The 16,392-nt window shown below is 51.0% G+C and overlaps 2 protein-coding genes across 2 annotated transcripts; one reads left to right on the forward strand and one right to left on the reverse strand.

Annotated features, from left to right (window-relative positions):
• The first annotated feature begins 8,543 nt into the window (after positions 1-8,543).
• On the forward strand, positions 8,544-9,284 carry EI90DRAFT_3103594 (uncharacterized protein). The gene has a single exon (XM_039062595.1). It carries the CDS (start codon positions 8,715-8,717, stop codon positions 9,204-9,206), a length of 492 nt encoding a protein of 163 aa, XP_038907517.1. The 5' UTR covers positions 8,544-8,714; the 3' UTR covers positions 9,207-9,284.
• A 5,698-nt stretch (positions 9,285-14,982) lies between these two features.
• Positions 14,983-15,210, reverse strand: EI90DRAFT_3140266 (uncharacterized protein; the record flags this gene model as incomplete). Its single annotated transcript, XM_039064953.1, has 2 exons — positions 14,983-15,132; positions 15,202-15,210. 2 exons carry the CDS (start codon positions 15,208-15,210, stop codon positions 14,983-14,985), a joined length of 159 nt encoding a protein of 52 aa, XP_038907518.1.
• Positions 15,211-16,392: the final 1,182 nt, after the last annotated feature.

Here is a 16,392-nt window from a genome sequence, read left to right on the forward strand (position 1 = left end):
GTACAGCTAGAGCCAGCATCCAAAGTGCCGACAGTGTCAGCACTTCTGCATGGGAGGCTGCATAGTGAGTGGCAGTGCAGTGGCAGTGAGGTCAGACCTAGCATCCAAAGTGCCGACAGTGTCAGCACTTCTCGGAGGGGGGGGGGGGGGGGGGGGGGGGGGGGGAGGGTGGCAGTGCAAGTGGCAGTGAGGCAAGTGGGGCAGGGGTCAGACTAGCATCCAAAGTGCCGACAGTGTCAGCACTTCTCGTTGAGAGCCTCTATAGTAGGTGGCAGTGCAGTGGCAGTACAGCTAGAGCCAGCATCCAGAGTGCCGACAGTGTCGGCACTTCTGCTTGAAGTTCTTCATAGTAGGTGGCAGTGCAACCCTACCCAACCCCAGCAGTCCTAGTGTTCAGAGTGCCGACACTGTCGGCACTTCTGCTTGAGAGGCTGCATAGTAAGTGGCAGTGCAGTGGCAGTACAGTAAGAGCCAGCATCCAAAGTGCCGACAGTGTCAGCACTTCTCCTTGAGAGGCTTCATATTGGGTGGCAGTGCAACCCTACCCAACCCTAGCAATCCTAGTGTCCAGAGTGCCGACAGTGTCGGCACTTCTGCTTGAGAGGCTACATAGTGAGTGGGAGTGCAGTGGCAGTACAGCCAGAGCCAGCATCCAAAGTGCCGACAGTGTCAGCACTTCTCCATGAGAGGCTGCATAGTAAGTGGCAGTGCAGTGGCAGTACAGCTAGAGCCAGCATCCAGAGTGCCGACAGTGTCAGCACTTCTGCTTGAGAGCCTCCATAGTAGGTGGCAGTGCAGTGGCAGTACAGCTAGAGCCAGCATCCAAAGTGCCGACAGTGTCAGCACTTCTGCATGGGAGGCTGCATAGTGAGTGGCAGTGCAGCAGCAGTGCAGCCAGAGCCAGCATCCAAAGTGCCGACAGTGTCAGCACTGCTCCTTGAGAGCCTCCATAGTAGGTGGCAGTCAGACCCAGCATCCATCCAGCCTCCAGCCTCCCAGCCTCCCAGCATCCCAGCACGCCAGCCTCCAGAGTCCAGCATCCAGTCCCCACTCCAACTCCCAACATCCCAAAGGTCGAGCATCCAAAAAATGGAATCGAGCATCCAAGTCCAAAAAATCACCCTATAACCCAACCCTGCTCCTGCTCCTGCTGTTGTCGCATCTCCAGCGCTTCCAGCTCTGTTGCTTGCACTGCCAACATCCCGATATGCCATTCCTTTTCGGCCTCCATGGTCTCTATCACCTCCACCCTCCTCTTGTCGATCCGAACTGCCTCTTTCTCGGTACTCCTCATCGCCTTGTCGAGGTGATCGATGCTGGACGTCGTGGCCTCGAGGTCTTTTCTGGCCATTTCCATGGCCATCTGCCATTGTGGAGAGACTTGAGGAAGCGTCAACCCACTCGCAAATCGAAATCCCCCCCCACGCTGAGTCGATGGCACAAAGAAGTCGTAAAACATCGTGTACCATGCATCCGCCTCCTGCACCAGCCATTGCACCTGTTCTATCGATGCATCGTTCGAAAACAACTTCTCCCAACGTTTGTCCACAAGCTTATGGTAGTGAAGCACGATGTGCCCCAACAGCTGTGAGATGTGTGAGCGAGCGAGCGAGCGTCTGTGTGTGCATATGTTACCTTGTCTCCTCGCACGACCCTGCCATCTTTCTTGTACCTTTCGCATAGGTACTTGATCTGCTCGTCCCAGAAAATGTCCTTGGTGTTCTCTGGGAAGTAATTGTCATGGTTCCCTCTCTGGCCACCATGTCCATGCAGCTTCCTGACACTCTCCTCCCCTGGACCCTCCAATGCCACTGCGACCTGTGGTGGTGGTGTCAGTGCAAAGAAGAAAATGATACAGAGAACCATGACTCGCCAACTCCAACATGCCTCCAAAGATCCTGAGCTGCTTGACCACTGCAGATCCAGAATTCATCAGCGATTCCGGACTGACCCACTGTGTCAGGCTTGTCAGTCGATATCGCCCAATAGGATCATTCTGCTCACCATGTCTTTGAAGAACGCCCATGGCTCTCCACGTTTCGGTGTGGGCTCTAGCAGGTTGCCTCGAAAGGGCTTGGGCACGACCGCACCGCTCAAGACGATGTCTAGAGGACATGTCTCCGTGACGAGATCCGTCCTCCTTTCCACCTCGTCCCACGTCACCACGACCGTAGATCCCTTGGTCTTCAGCCTCTTGACGGTGATGTTCGCCCACGAACCAAGCTGCCAAGGCGTCCGTTCTGGATCTCCCACCGCAATGGGGATCAGCTGCCAGAGACATATCTCCGCTGCCGCTGCGTAGAACTTGCATGACGATGTCAGTAGGGGGGAGAGAGAGGGGAGTTGCACTCTCACGTTGTGCATTCCACGTGCATGCCAGTTGCTGAACGCTGTTTGACGCTTTTCGTCTCGGAACCAAGGTATCCTCTCCAGGACCACAAAGATGTTCCGCAGCGACGACGACTTGAGGCATGGTTTGATGTTCGATAGCTGTTTGTTGCTGTTGAATCGTGCTGTAAACGTCGACATGGCATCCACAGAGGGACGTGGTTTGCGGTGGAGGGCCTCGAGGACGAGCGGTATGAGATCCACCCACTTGAGTGGGGCCTTCTCCAGTTGCAGGTTATCCTCGAGCATCCAGGAACGGAACATGATGGTGTTCGCCATGACGCCTGCCATCCATGTCAGCGCCCACATCTCGGGAAGAAAAGATGACTTGCTGTCATCGTAAACCCTGGCCAACCACCATGCTCCCTTTGCAGCATGCACTTGTTTCATCTCCAATAGGGACAGACTGGAGAGATCGCCTGCAAACTCCCTCTCATCGTGTCGCAGGAGTTGGAGATGACGTGCGATCGTCACCTCCATCACGGTCTTACGATGTTGCCCATGGATGATCGACACATCCCCACGCAAGAACCCATCCTTATCGATCTCAAAGGCTGCGCCATGGGGGAGAAGCACGCTCATGGCGAACAATTCCGTGTGGTTCAAGATGTGTGAGCCCCATGCTTCCACATGTCTCTGAACCCACTGCCAGTTTATCTCCCTGTTGAGTGGGTGCTGCTTCATCTGTGAGAGCCGAATCTGCCATCATATGAGATGTGATATGTGTGGCCACTGATGAGATATGGACCTACTTTTGCAGTTCCTCTCAATGCAGCCCCCTTGATTGCATCGAATTCGTTCATCTCCATGTTCACAGGCATGGACACTTGTGCGACTTGCCCAAGCTGGAAGGTGTTCAGTGGGGTTGGAGTGGCCATGTTGTGTGAGTGGGGGGAGATAAAAGTGGGGAGAGGACAGGGTTTTATACCAGAGTGGCTTGGTCATGTGCCATGATGTGTTTCAAATCACCTGATCAAGAAAAATTTATCTTGATGGTGGCAGTGCACAAGACAGAGGGTTGGGTTGAGGGCCTGGCTGTAACCTTTCACTGGTTTCACTGGTTTCACTGGTGCTTGTGTGTTTTTGCCCACGTGAGTTTTCGTGTGGCTCCTCAAATGACAAGTGGAAAAATAAGGGAAAAAAAAAAATGGGGAAATGGGGCAAGGGGACGAACTGACTTTCCATGGACGTTCCACAGAGAGGAACGGGGATCACCATACATTGTTAGTTTGTTATCTTCTGGCAGCGCTGTCAGGGACTGTCAGGGATCGCTCATCATCGGATATCGCCCAAAAACATAGACAAAGTGAGGTTCCAACCCTCACCGATCAATCGGGAGAGACAGGATCAAAGGAACGAAACAAAGAATAAGGAAACACTCGGATCAAAGGGCCAGAGTCGGATCAGGATGATGCCTCATAGTCTTACGAGAACCGCTGATGGGGGGGAAACGATCCATTGATCTTCTGACTAAAAATACATGAAAGTTGGGGAGGCAACTAAGACAGGAATTTGTGGAAAAACCACATAATCACATGAGTGGCACCGTTCCTCCACTTCCGGTTCTGTCCATCGTATGGCTGTTTGAACCACTGGATCAGGTATTCCTGATCCAGTAACCTATCATCATGCATGTACTCTGCCAGTCCTTGGATCATGGCATCGTTCTCGAGGATCAGCCACATGATCTCGAACGCTATCCCCTCGTACAGGCATGCCTGGGCTGCATCGTGCAGTGGAGCGAAATCTGGGTTGAGGAGGCATTTGTAGCAGTAACCCCTGTCACCCTGGTTGCAAAAGTACTGCTTCTTCCATGCAAATGCTTGCTGTCCATTCAACTTCACCCTGATCCAATAGGCACACTTGTGTGACTCATGATCTGTGGAATGCTTTCCGATCGTGAGACATGTCAAACAATGCCGCTTCAGTTGTGGGAGGATCTTGAGCAGTGTGGGGGGAATGTTCAGCAGATGAACCAACTTCTTATGCTGCAAGGCGGAGTTGACGTTCAGGGAAGTCGATGTTTTTGCAAGGGGGACTGGGGCAGTGTGACTGGCAGTGGGTGTGGATGCAGAGGCTGGGGTGGGAGCATGAGGAGTGTGGGCAGGAGCAGGAGTGTGAGTGTGGGGAGCAGGAGGAGGAGGAGCACGAGCAGGAGGAGGAGCACGAGCAGAAGGAGGAGCACGAGCAGGAGGAGGAGGAGCACGAGCTGGGGCAGGAGCTGGGGCAGGAGCGGCAGGAGCGGCACCTCCATGCTTGTCTGAGAATATCCATCAGATATCGTTGGAAAGACATTGCATCGAAAGCCTTACCCAAAGGTGAGTTCCATGGCAACGCATCGTCATGGCTAGATTGGAAACATACACCACATGCAGCCACCGTGGTGCTCGACTTCTCCCTCAACTCCAAACACGTCACAGATCGGCCATCCATGTGATGGGATGGGAAGGATCTCAGGCACCTCGTGGTGTCGTGCAGCATCTGCTTGATCGACTGGTGCCCTCCAAACGTGTCTGCATGCAACTTTACCTTCTGCTCCTCACTTGGCAGCAGCGTGATGCAGAGAGAGGCCTTTCCATCCCTTCCTATCCTACCGGAGCTCTGCATGTAGTCGGACATGCTCCATGGCGCTCCGACCATGACTGCAAAGCGCACGGATGGATAGTCGAACCCATAGAATCCAGCCTTGTTGAGACACATGAGGGCATGCAACCCACCCCTCCACTCGGCGAACCTATCCCGTCTCGTCGCAGCGTTGACGCTCCCACTGATCGATGGGCAGCCCAACGCCTCGCCCCACAGTGCACAATCTTCCTCGCTGACAAAGTATACCAATCCCCTCTCTCCCTGATGACGCACGAGACGATTCTCCATGACCTTGATGAACCTCACGGTTGCCTCCCTCCACCTCTGCTGCCAACCACGAAAGGCTGAATCGTCCCTTCCAGGCGATCTCCCAAGCTGCATGTTCAAGACCTGGTAGCAGATGTTCGGCCTCTGGGTGGGAGAACGGATGATTTGGATGGAGGTCCCAGGACTGAACTGTACCTTTACGGCCTTCCAGAATCCCTCCATGTGGTGAGGGGACATCGTGGCGGAGCAGAACATGACGGTGCAGTTTGGCAGCTTCATCAGCTGCATGATGGTCGCATTGTATGAAGACCTGAACGCCGAATCTTCGACCAGCCCATGGGCCTCGTCGAACATGACCGTCCCGAGTTTCCCAGATTTAGCCACTCCGCTCAGCCAGCTGGTGCATGCTTCGGAACAGAACGACTCCAGCGAGATGGTCACCACTCTCTCCATAGGATTCGGGTTCCGTCCGGATTCCCATTTCCCACATGTGATCCGGATCTCCTGCATCCTCCGCTGCATGTCGCCGTGGAGCACCTGGTATGGCAGCACCATCACTGCCCTCACGTCTGCAGGCCAACTGTACACTGCAAGCTGGAAAGGAAGGGTCTTCCCAGAGCCTGTGGCGGAGACGTTGACCAGGTGCACCTTGCGCTCCAAGAGCTTTTTGTAAACGTGGTACTGCGCAGGGGAGCGGAACGTTGCATTGGAATCCCTGAGCATGCTGCGAAGCCGAGCGAGGGAGTTGGCATCGTACTGGCTGTCGAGCGTGTCAGTGGGGATTTCTATGGGAATGGAGGGAGTCTCTTCTTCGAGATATGGGTTCGGGAGGTAAAGGTCATCGTCGTCCTCGTCCTCGCTTGGAGGCTGCCGAGGTTGCTGGGGCTGTGGGGGTTGCTGGATCTGCCGTGGCTGTTGGGGTGGTTGGATGCTCTCCACGAACACTCTGTCAGCGACCTTGTCCTCCAATGCCTTGATGAGATCTGGCACGATGCGAGTCGTCACGGACTCGTCGAACGCCACCTTCACCTGGTCGACGATCGCCTCCAGATCCCTGAGGCCAAATGAGCGAACTGGGGCAGTGCCAGCCAGCTCTTCGATGGAGGAGTCCCGACTCAGTATCTGGTCCATCGTGGCCACTCTTCCCTCCAAGTTGAGTCCGAGCACCTTGGCATGCCACAGGCGTGCCATGGCACGGAAGAGGGCGATGACACGGGGTGAGAGTCCACCCACCTCCTCCGGCTGCAGTCCATAAATCAGCTCAGAGGTGGCCGTTTGGTGCCCAGCCATGGCGTCCATCCCCGTCGTGATGTCATCATGTAGATCGATGATGCCAAGGTGAAAGTACCGACCCACTGCAGATGCCAGGTGTCGATAGGTGGACACGTTGAGTTTCACCCCTAGGTGGGCCTCGGTGTGTTTCTCCATGATGCTCGTCAGGTCAAAGGTGCACAGGGTGTGACCGTTGATGTGGTAGAAGAGGTAGTGATGGAGGACCTTTGCGGCATCGTCGCCCCAGAGGAACTTGCCAAACACTTCCTCTGTAGGGCGCACGTGAACGAGATAGCGGAGGAGCAGGTTGCTGAGATCGATGTGGGGAAAGCGTGGGATGTATCGCTCCACTCCAGCAGTGGAGTTTGTCTGTTTCGAGAATGTCAATAGTGGCTAGAGAGAGAGAGAGGGAGATTACCTTGTTATACCCGATGATCGTTGCAAGACCATCGGGGGTCATGAACAGGCTCCTGTGGACGTTCTGCATGTTTCGGAACAGGATGCCAAGGATCTCGGTGCCCCGAGCTGGCTGTCCACTCCCTAGATGGATGAGGAAAAGCAGGCACATGTTGAGCTCCTGTGCCTTTCTCATCCAGTCTCCTGTCAACACGGCGTTCCATTTCACTTCCCCCCTCTCCCGTCCCAGAGCGTACTGGCGATCGGAAAGGAAACGAGTGATCAGGGCGAAACGATTGTCCCTGGTGTTGGTCAGGAAGGAATACCCAGGCATTCTGTTCTCCAGATCGTCCTTGCTGGAATTGTCGTAGATCTGTGTGTCTGCGTCTTGAGTGAGGGATTCCAACAGCGATGTGGCTTCTGCCATGACCTTCTTGTACATCTTTGGGATGTCCGCCAGGATCACCGTCTTGCCTTTGACCGCGATGGACCTGTGGTCTCGGCTCCATAACGTGCTTGGGAGTTGGCGCTCGCTGCCTGCGATGGTGGAGCAGTAAGAGTTCAGGGAGGTGACCACGTCGAATGGGGATGAAGTCCCTCGTCGAAGCCACTGTAGACAAAACTCCTGACAGGCCCTTTTTGCGATGAAGATATGAGTCAGAGATGACATAAAGAGAGCAAAGATCCTTACTCGAACAATGGGTCCATGGTCCTTGTCAGGGCTGCAGCCTGGATGTGGATCTCCTTTGCAGCGACGAGGCGCATGATGTGGGTCAATCCAGACATGATGGTGGTGACCATACGAAACGTGGAAAAGTTGCCCCCCTCCTCTGTGTTGATGCTCATGAGGATGAGGGACATGTGGACCGGGTCCTTGTCTCCAACTCGGGGAAGGGATGGAGGTGGGTGGAAGAAGATGGAGAGAAAGAGCGAGTGGATGAGCCTGTCCCACGATTCGTTCGTGTGGGAGAGCGGTGTGTTCAGTGCCTGCCAAACATTCATTGCACATTTCTGCTGGTGCTCAGACAGGATCACGTGGATGGGTGGCGAGTCCAAGGAGCAGTAGCGAAGAACAAAGCAGATGACCTGTAGTGCATATGAGTGGTAGCGTTGGGTCGTGCTCTTGTTCTGTGGATAGGTGAACGGCCGGTGGGCGATATCTCTGTGGGGCAAGTGTCATGACGGTCCTGGATCCTGATGGTCGAGCTGCTCACCCTTCCGATGTGTTGATCCACCTCAAAACGAGAGGTGGCGTGTTCTCGACGATGCCCCGAATCTCCTTGAAATAGGGCACCACCCTCTCCTTGAAGCAGAGGAGGAGAGGCTCGTGTGGGAGAGCCACAAGTGCGGAGAGCGCCTTGTAGTCCTTCCCCTCTATCGTGCGTATCCAGCCATACTCCCTGTGGAAATTGTGGACCTGCTGGGCGCTGTCGGGAGCCTGGATGATGCCTTGACCCCACCCCCTCCTCCTCTCTTGCTCCATGAGATCCTCCAATGCGGCAGCATGATCGATGTCAGATGCGGGAGCGGTGTAGTTGGGGTTGACTGCCCAAACCTGGTGGTCCTTCTTCTCTGGAAAGACGACCTGAATGGGGGAGGACACGACATGGTCCTTGGGTGCGAGGAATGGGTGGGCCTTGTGGAAGTGGTTCCTGGAGAAGGAAGAGTACTGTTCGGCAGCCAGGTAGCACCCCTCGACGGTGCACATGTAGCCATCGAGGATAGGGATGGAGGCCACAGGGGCTACCTTCCTCTGTGGGTGGTGGATGTGCTGGGGAACTCGGTGACGTTGCAGGGCAGGATCGATGGAAGGGGGCAATCGAGACATGTGGTGCCGTTTTGCAACGTGGTTTTGGAGCGCACTCCTTTGGACTGCATGTCCACAAGCCTCGCACACGATGCAGAGATGTTCGGGGTCGATGCCTATCTGGAGCGTTTTGAAGTCTTCTTCGGGTTGGATGAGCAGGCGTCCAGAGGGACGGTGGGCAGTGGGTTGCGTTGGAAGGTATTCGTCATCTTGGATAGGGTCAAGGGGGCGGGTGGTGAGGGCAGGGGTGTTGGGGACCGTCGTGGCAGGGGATGTGGATGCAGATGTGCTGGTGGCGGTGAGGCGAGGAGTGCTGCGTGACCTGGAGGGCCTCGTGTGGGATACCTTGGCCAACCCCTTGAGTTGGATGATGTGCTTGTGGCGGGCAAAGTTGCGAGGATTTTCATGGGTGTATGTGCATTTGGGGCAGTGGAAAACACCATCTAGTCGGGAAAGGGTTAGGTCAGTGGTGATCCTTACCTCTGACTGATGGACTGTAGCCATGTGTGTCCTGCATTCGTTGGTGGTGGCAAACAAGAGTCGACATGCCTGGCACTCGAGATGGTCGCTGGAAAACATGTAAGGGAAAGATGATCACACAAGTGGATGATACTGACTCCTCATCAGAGGTTTCCTGAGCTCTGGATGTGTCTTTAGGCATGGGGGGGACAGAGGACTGTGGTAGAGGAGGAGGAGGAAGGGGGGGAGCTGGAAGAGCTAGAAGAGCTGGAATGTCCCTACCTTTATAGGGAGATGTTAGGATCAGGTGATCAAGTAAATATTTTCTTGGTCATGTGGAGCCAAGGGGGAGATCAAGTAAATATTTTCTTGATCACATGAGGTGGATACCAACCATTGTGGATTCCTTTAATAATCATGCCATGTTTATTGATGGACACCCATCACAGGGACAGCACGACTTCCTACTTGTGCCATTGCTGTTGCTTTTTTCCTCATTATCGACTTCACCTGTCTTGGTGCCACATGATCAAGAAAATATTTACTTGATCACCTGATTTGCAGATCCAGAAGGTATAAATAAAGATGGGATCGACTGCCTCTGTTTCCTCTTTACCACCTTCAGACCCCCCCTTCAGACGTGAGTTTGGGACAGCTTTGAGGGAATCCATCGCTGACACAGGCTGCCCATAGGATGAATGCACCTCCAAACAAAACTCTTTGTGAAATTGCAGAGCATTGCATGCCCCAGACCCTACTTGCCCTAGTGTCCCAATGTCTTCATGCCACCGTTCAGTCACACATCTACAAATGCGTTTTGATCATGGAAGGGAATCTTCATCGGCGATGAGCTGCAGAAGAGATGGGTGTAGACGCCATCTCTGGGTCATGCCACACATACTTTGCATTGCTGCTCCATTTTGGTTCCCAACTTGAGGGTCCTATGTGTCAGGGCAGACCTGCTTACCTCCACATGTCATATGGACACCCAGACCATTTCACATCTGACCTCCAGACCCAGATCACCACCCAGCCTCCCCCTCTTGCTGTGTTTCCCCTCTTGTCAAGTGGTTATGCATAGCGTGTGTGTATTAGCTTTCATATGTGAACATATACATTGAACCTCCCTTCACTGCCCAGTCCCACTGGAGTCGGTACCTCACACCTCTGGGGTCTTCTATTGAGACCGACCCCAGCCCTTCCGGCCATGACTCCAGTGGCAGCTCGTTGAAGGACATCCATCACAACCTGATAATGGTCCATGGCATGATTGGGCACAAGTTGATCATGCCATTGCTGTTTTCTCCTCCATTTTTCAGTATTATCACGTGCTGTTGATGTTCCGAAAGCCATATTGATCATCTCCACCGGATGCAAGAGACCCTGAGTCAGTAGCTGCTCTCGTTCCCAAGTTATTCGATAAACACACTTGTGCCTTGTGCCCCTCTCCCATGTTTGCCCATTGTCCAACTTTGTTTCCTGAATAACGTCACGACAAGCGACCCACCTCACTCGGGGTTTTTTTCATCTTGTAGAGAAAATCCATACAGCCTTTGGACATTGATTTATTAAGAACTGGACAAGTACTGGCCAATGGAACGATAGGGCATGACTTGGCATGCTATTTTCTTTCCTCAATAACTGGGTGACCATGGTAGCTATTCACTCAGGGCTTGTTGCATCTTGTAGAGGGGATCTATACAGCCTTTGGATACTCATTACAACCTGATGATACCAACAAATGGATGAGTGATGGCCCATGGCATGATTGGGTACAAGTCGATCGTGCCCTACTTGTGCCATCACTGGTTTCTCCCCCATTTGTGAGTATTAACTGTTGATGGTCCAAAGGCCATATGGATATCCTATATTAGATGCAAAAGATTTCGAGTCCATAGCTACTCTGGTTCCTGAGATATTCAACAAATAAACTTGTGCCCTCAACTCGTGCCATGTTGGCACAATAGTCTATTTGCAATAACTCAGTCACCAGAGCAGCTATGAACTCATGGTTTTTCCATCATGTAGGGGACATCCATACGGCCTTTGGACATCCATCACAACCTGATAATACCAACAAATGAATGAGTAATGGCCCATGGCACGATTGGGCACAAGTCGATCGTGCCCTACTTGTGCCATTGCTGTTTTCTCTCCCATTTCTCAGTATTATCAGGCCTTGTTGATGTTCCAAAGGCCGTATTGATAATTACCACCGGATGCAAAAGACCCTGAGTCAATAGCTGCTCTCGTTCCCGAGTTATTCGATAAATACACTTGTGCCCTTGACTTGTGTCATGTTGGCACAACTTTCTTTTTTTGATAGCTCAGTCGCCAGAGCAGCTATGAGCTCATGGTCTTTTCCATCATATGGGGGACATCCATACGGCCTTTGGACACTTATCACAATCTGATAATACCAACGAATGGATGAGCAATGGCCCATGGCACGATTGGGCACAAGTGGATCGTGCCCTACTCGTGCCATTGTTGTTTTCTCCCCCATTTCTGAGTATTATCAGGCACTATCGATGTTCCAAAGGCCGTATGGATATCCTCTACAAGATGAAAAAGACCCCGAGTCCATAGCTATTCTGGTTCCCAAGTTATTCAGTAAACACACTTGTGCCCTCAACTTGTGCCATGTTGGCATGACTGTCTTTTCTCGATAACTCAGTAACCATGCCAGCTATTCACTCAGGATTTGTTCTATCTTGTAGAGGAAATCCATACGGCCTTTGGACATTCATCACAACCTGATAGTACAAACAAATGGATGAGTAATGGCTCATGGCACGATTGGGCACAAGTCGATCGTGCCCTACTCGTGCCATTGCCATTTTCTCCCTCATTTGTGAGTATTATCAGGCACTATTGATGTTCCAAAGGCCGTATGGATATTCTATACAAGTTTAAAAAAACCCCGAGTGCATAGCTACTCTGGTTCCTGAGCAATTTGACAAACAAACTCGTGCCCTCGACTCATGCCATGTTGGCACAACTTTCTTTTTGCAATAACTCAGTAACCATGCCAGCTATTCACTCAGGGTTTGTTGCATCTTGTATGGGAGATTTATATGGCCTTTGGATGCTCATCGCAACCTGATAATACCAATGAATGGGTGAGTAATGGCTCATGGCACGATTGGGCGCTACTCTCCTTCCCAAGTGATTCAATAAATATAAACTTGTGCCCTCAGCCTGCAGTGACTTGACCACATGACCAAGCGAAAGCAAACTTGGTCACATGATCAAGTCCAAGCAAACTTGATCATATGATCAAGCCAAAGCAAACTTGATCACATGATCAAGTCCAAGCTGGCTTGATCATATGATCAAGTCAAAGCAAACTTGATCACATGGTCAAGTCCAAGCTGCCCATTTCATTTCCTGTATGTCCTACTTGTGCCATGTGCCCTGCTGAAAATCAATGGCATGACTTTCTTTTTTCGATATCTCAGGAACCAGAGCAACTATGAATTCATGGTCTTTTGCGTCTTGTAGGGGAGCTTCATATGGCCTTTGGACACTCATTGCAACCTGATAATACCCACGAATGGATGAGTAATGGCTCATGGCACGATTGGGCACACGTGATCGTGCCCTACTTGTGCCATTGTTGTTTTCTCCCCCATTTCTGAGTATTATCAGGCACTATTGATGTTCCAAAGGCCGTATGGATATCCTCTACAAGATGAAAAAGACCCGAGTCCATAGCTATTCTGGTTCCCAAGTTATTCAGCAAACACACTTGTGCCCTCAACTTGTGCCACGTTGGCACAACTGTCTTTTCACAATAACTCAGTAACCATGCCAGCTATTCACTCAGGGTTCATTACATCTTGTAGAGGAGATCTATACGGCCTTTGGACATTCATCACAACCTGATAATACCAACGTGAGTAATGGCCCATGGCACGATTGGGCACAAGTGGATCATGCCCTACTCGTGCCATTGCTCATTTCTCTGTCATTTCTCAGTATTATCAGGCACTATATATGTTCCAAAGGCCATATGGATATCCTATACCAGATGAAAAGTACCCTGAGTCTATAGCTACTCTGGTTCCTGAGCCATTCAACAAACAACCTTGGCCCTCGACTCATGCCATGTTGGCACAACTTTCTTTTTGCAATAACTCAGTAACCATGCCAGATGTTCACTCAGGGTTTGTTGCATCTTGTAGAGGAAATCCATACGGCCTTTGGACGTTCATCATAACCTGATAATACCAACAAATGGATGAGTAATGGCCCATGGCACGATTGGGCACAAGTGGATCGTGCCCTACTCGTGCCATTGCTGTTTTCTCTCGCATTTCTCCGTATTATCAGGCCTTGTTGAGGTTCCAAAGGCCGTATTGATAATTCCCACCGGATGCAAAAGACCCCGAGTCGATAGCTGCTCTCGTTCCCAAGTTATTCGATAAATACAGTTGTGCACCTGTCCCATGTTTGCCCATTGTCCAACTTTGTTTCCTGAATAACTTCATAACAAGGGATCTGTTTTGCTCAGGGTTCTTTTCATCTTGTATAGAAGATCCATATGGCCTTTGGACATTAATAACTGGACAAGTAGCCAATGGCACGATAGGGCACGACTGGGTACACTATTCTCAATAACTTGGTAACCATGGCAGCTAGTCACTCAGGTTCATCTTGAAGAGATTCATAGGCCTTTGGGAATGTATCACTACCTGATAATACCAACATGAGTCCATGCATGATTGGGTTGATCGTGCCCTACTCATGCCATTGCCATTTTCTCCCCATTTCTCAGTATTATCAGGCACTGTTGATGTTCCCATATGGATGTCCCCTACAGGATGAAAAAGACCCCAAGTCCATAGCTACATTTCTTCCCAAGTGACTCGATAAACACACTTGTGCCCTAGACTGATTCAGCAAATGCCTTGTGCCACTTCCATATGTATTTTGAATGAATAGGTACGCTTGCTCCCCAGCCCAATGTCCTCGCTCCACACCAGATGGGCAGCTTCGCAGCCCACTGGTGGTCGCTGCGGGGGCTGTCTCGCTTCACGCTGAATGTTACTCAATGTTATTTTTTCAATAGACCGCACTCCATACCACAGCCTTACCCAAATGCACAACCCCATACCCAAACGCACAACCCCATACCCAAAATGCCCAGCCCCATACCCGACTCAACCCATGGGCAATGTGAAAATCAGGGACACATATCAGCATTACAGAAAAGGCCCCAATGTGACTAACAAAAACTTGTGCCCTCAACTTGTGCCATTTGGGCTTTCTCGATAACTCGTTCACAGCTAGAATTATCATGTAGGGGAGACCTATGTGACCTTTGGATAGTTATCACAACCTGATGGCATGACTGGGCGAATCATGCACTACCTGTGCCATTGCTGTTTTCTCCCTCATTTCGGAGTATTATCAGGTTCTATTGATGGTCAAAAGGCTGAATCGATATCCACTCCGAGTCCATAGCTGCTCTCATTCCTGAGTTATGGAATAAACAACCTGTGCCCATGATCTTTTCTGGATAACTCAGTATCCAGGGCAGCTATGAACTCATGGTCTTTTTCATCCTGTAGAGGAAATCTATACGGCCTTTGGACACTCATCACAACCTGATAATATGCACAAATGGATGAGTAATGGCCCATGGCACGATTGGGCACAAGTCAATCGTGCCCTACTCGTGCCATTGCCGTTTTCTCCCTCATTTTGAGTATTATCAGGCACTATTGATGTTCCAAAGGCCGTATGGATATTCTCTACAAGATGCAAAAGACCCCAAGGTTATAGCTACTCTGGTTCCTGAGCTATTCAACAAACAGACTTGTGCCCTTGACTTGTGCCATGTTGGCACGACTTTCTTTTTGCAATAACTCAGTCACCAGAGCAGTTATGAACTTGCAGTCTTTTGCATCCGGTGGGGGAGGTCCATACGGCCTTTGGACACTCATTACAGCCTGATAATACGAACCAATGGATGAGTAATGGCCCATGGCACGATTGGGCACAAGTCAATCGTGCCCTACTCGTGCCATTGTCGATTTCTCCCCCGTTTCTGAGTATTATCAGGCACTGTTGATGTTCCAAAGGCTGTATGGATATCCTCTACAAGATGAAAAAGACCCCAAGTCCATAGCTACTCTGGTTCCTGAGCTATTCAACAAACAGGCTTGTGCCCTCGACTTGTGCCATGTTGGCACACCTTTCTTTTTGCAATAACTCAGTCACCAGAGCAATTATGAACTTGCAGTCTTTTGCATCCTGTAGGGGAGGTCCATACGGCCTTTGGACAGTCATCACAACCTGATAATACCAACAAATGGATGAATAATGGCCCATGGCACGATTGGGCACAAGTCACTCGTGCCCTACTCGTGCCATTGTCAATTTCTCCCCCATTTCTGAGTATTATCAGGCACTGTTGATGTTCCAAAGGCCGTATGGATATCCTCTACAAGATGCAAAAGACCCCAAGTCCATAGCTACTCTGGTTCCTGAGCTATTCAACAAACAGACTTGTGCCCTCGACTTGTGCCATGTTGGCATGACTTTCTTTTTGCAATAATTCAGTCACCAGAGCAGCTATGAACTCATGGTTTTTTTCATCCTGTAGGGGAGATCTATACGGCCTTTGGACACTCATCACAACCTGATAATACGAACCAATGGATGAGTAATGGCCCATGGCACGATTGGGCACAGGTCGATCGTGCCCTACTCGTACCATCGCCATTTTCTCCCCCATTTCTGAGTATTATCAGGCACTATTAATGTTCCAAAGGCCGAATCGATATTCTCTATGAGACGCAAAAGACCCTGGGTTTATAGCTGCTCTGTTCCAGAGTTATTTAATAAACAAACTTGTGCCCTCCACTTGTGCCATGTTGGCATGACTTTCTTTTTGCAATAACTCAGTCACCAGAGCAGCTATGAACTCATGGTCTTTTTCATCCTGTAGAGAAAATCTATACGGCCTTTGGACACTCATCACAACCTGATAATACGCACAAATGGATGAGTAATGGCCCATGGCACGATTGGGCACAGGTCGATCGTGCCCTACTCGTGCCATCGCCATTTTCTCCCTCATTTCTGAGTATTATCAGGCAGTATTGATGTTCCAAAGGCCGTATGGATATTCTCTACAAGATTCAAAAAACCCCGAGTCCATAGCTACTCTGGTTCCTGAGCTATTCAACAAACAGACTTGTGCCCTC

This window comes from Cantharellus anzutake (genome assembly GCF_015039405.1).
Source record: "Cantharellus anzutake strain C23 chromosome Unknown EI90scaffold_310, whole genome shotgun sequence".
NCBI lineage: Eukaryota > Fungi > Basidiomycota > Agaricomycetes > Cantharellales > Hydnaceae > Cantharellus > Cantharellus anzutake.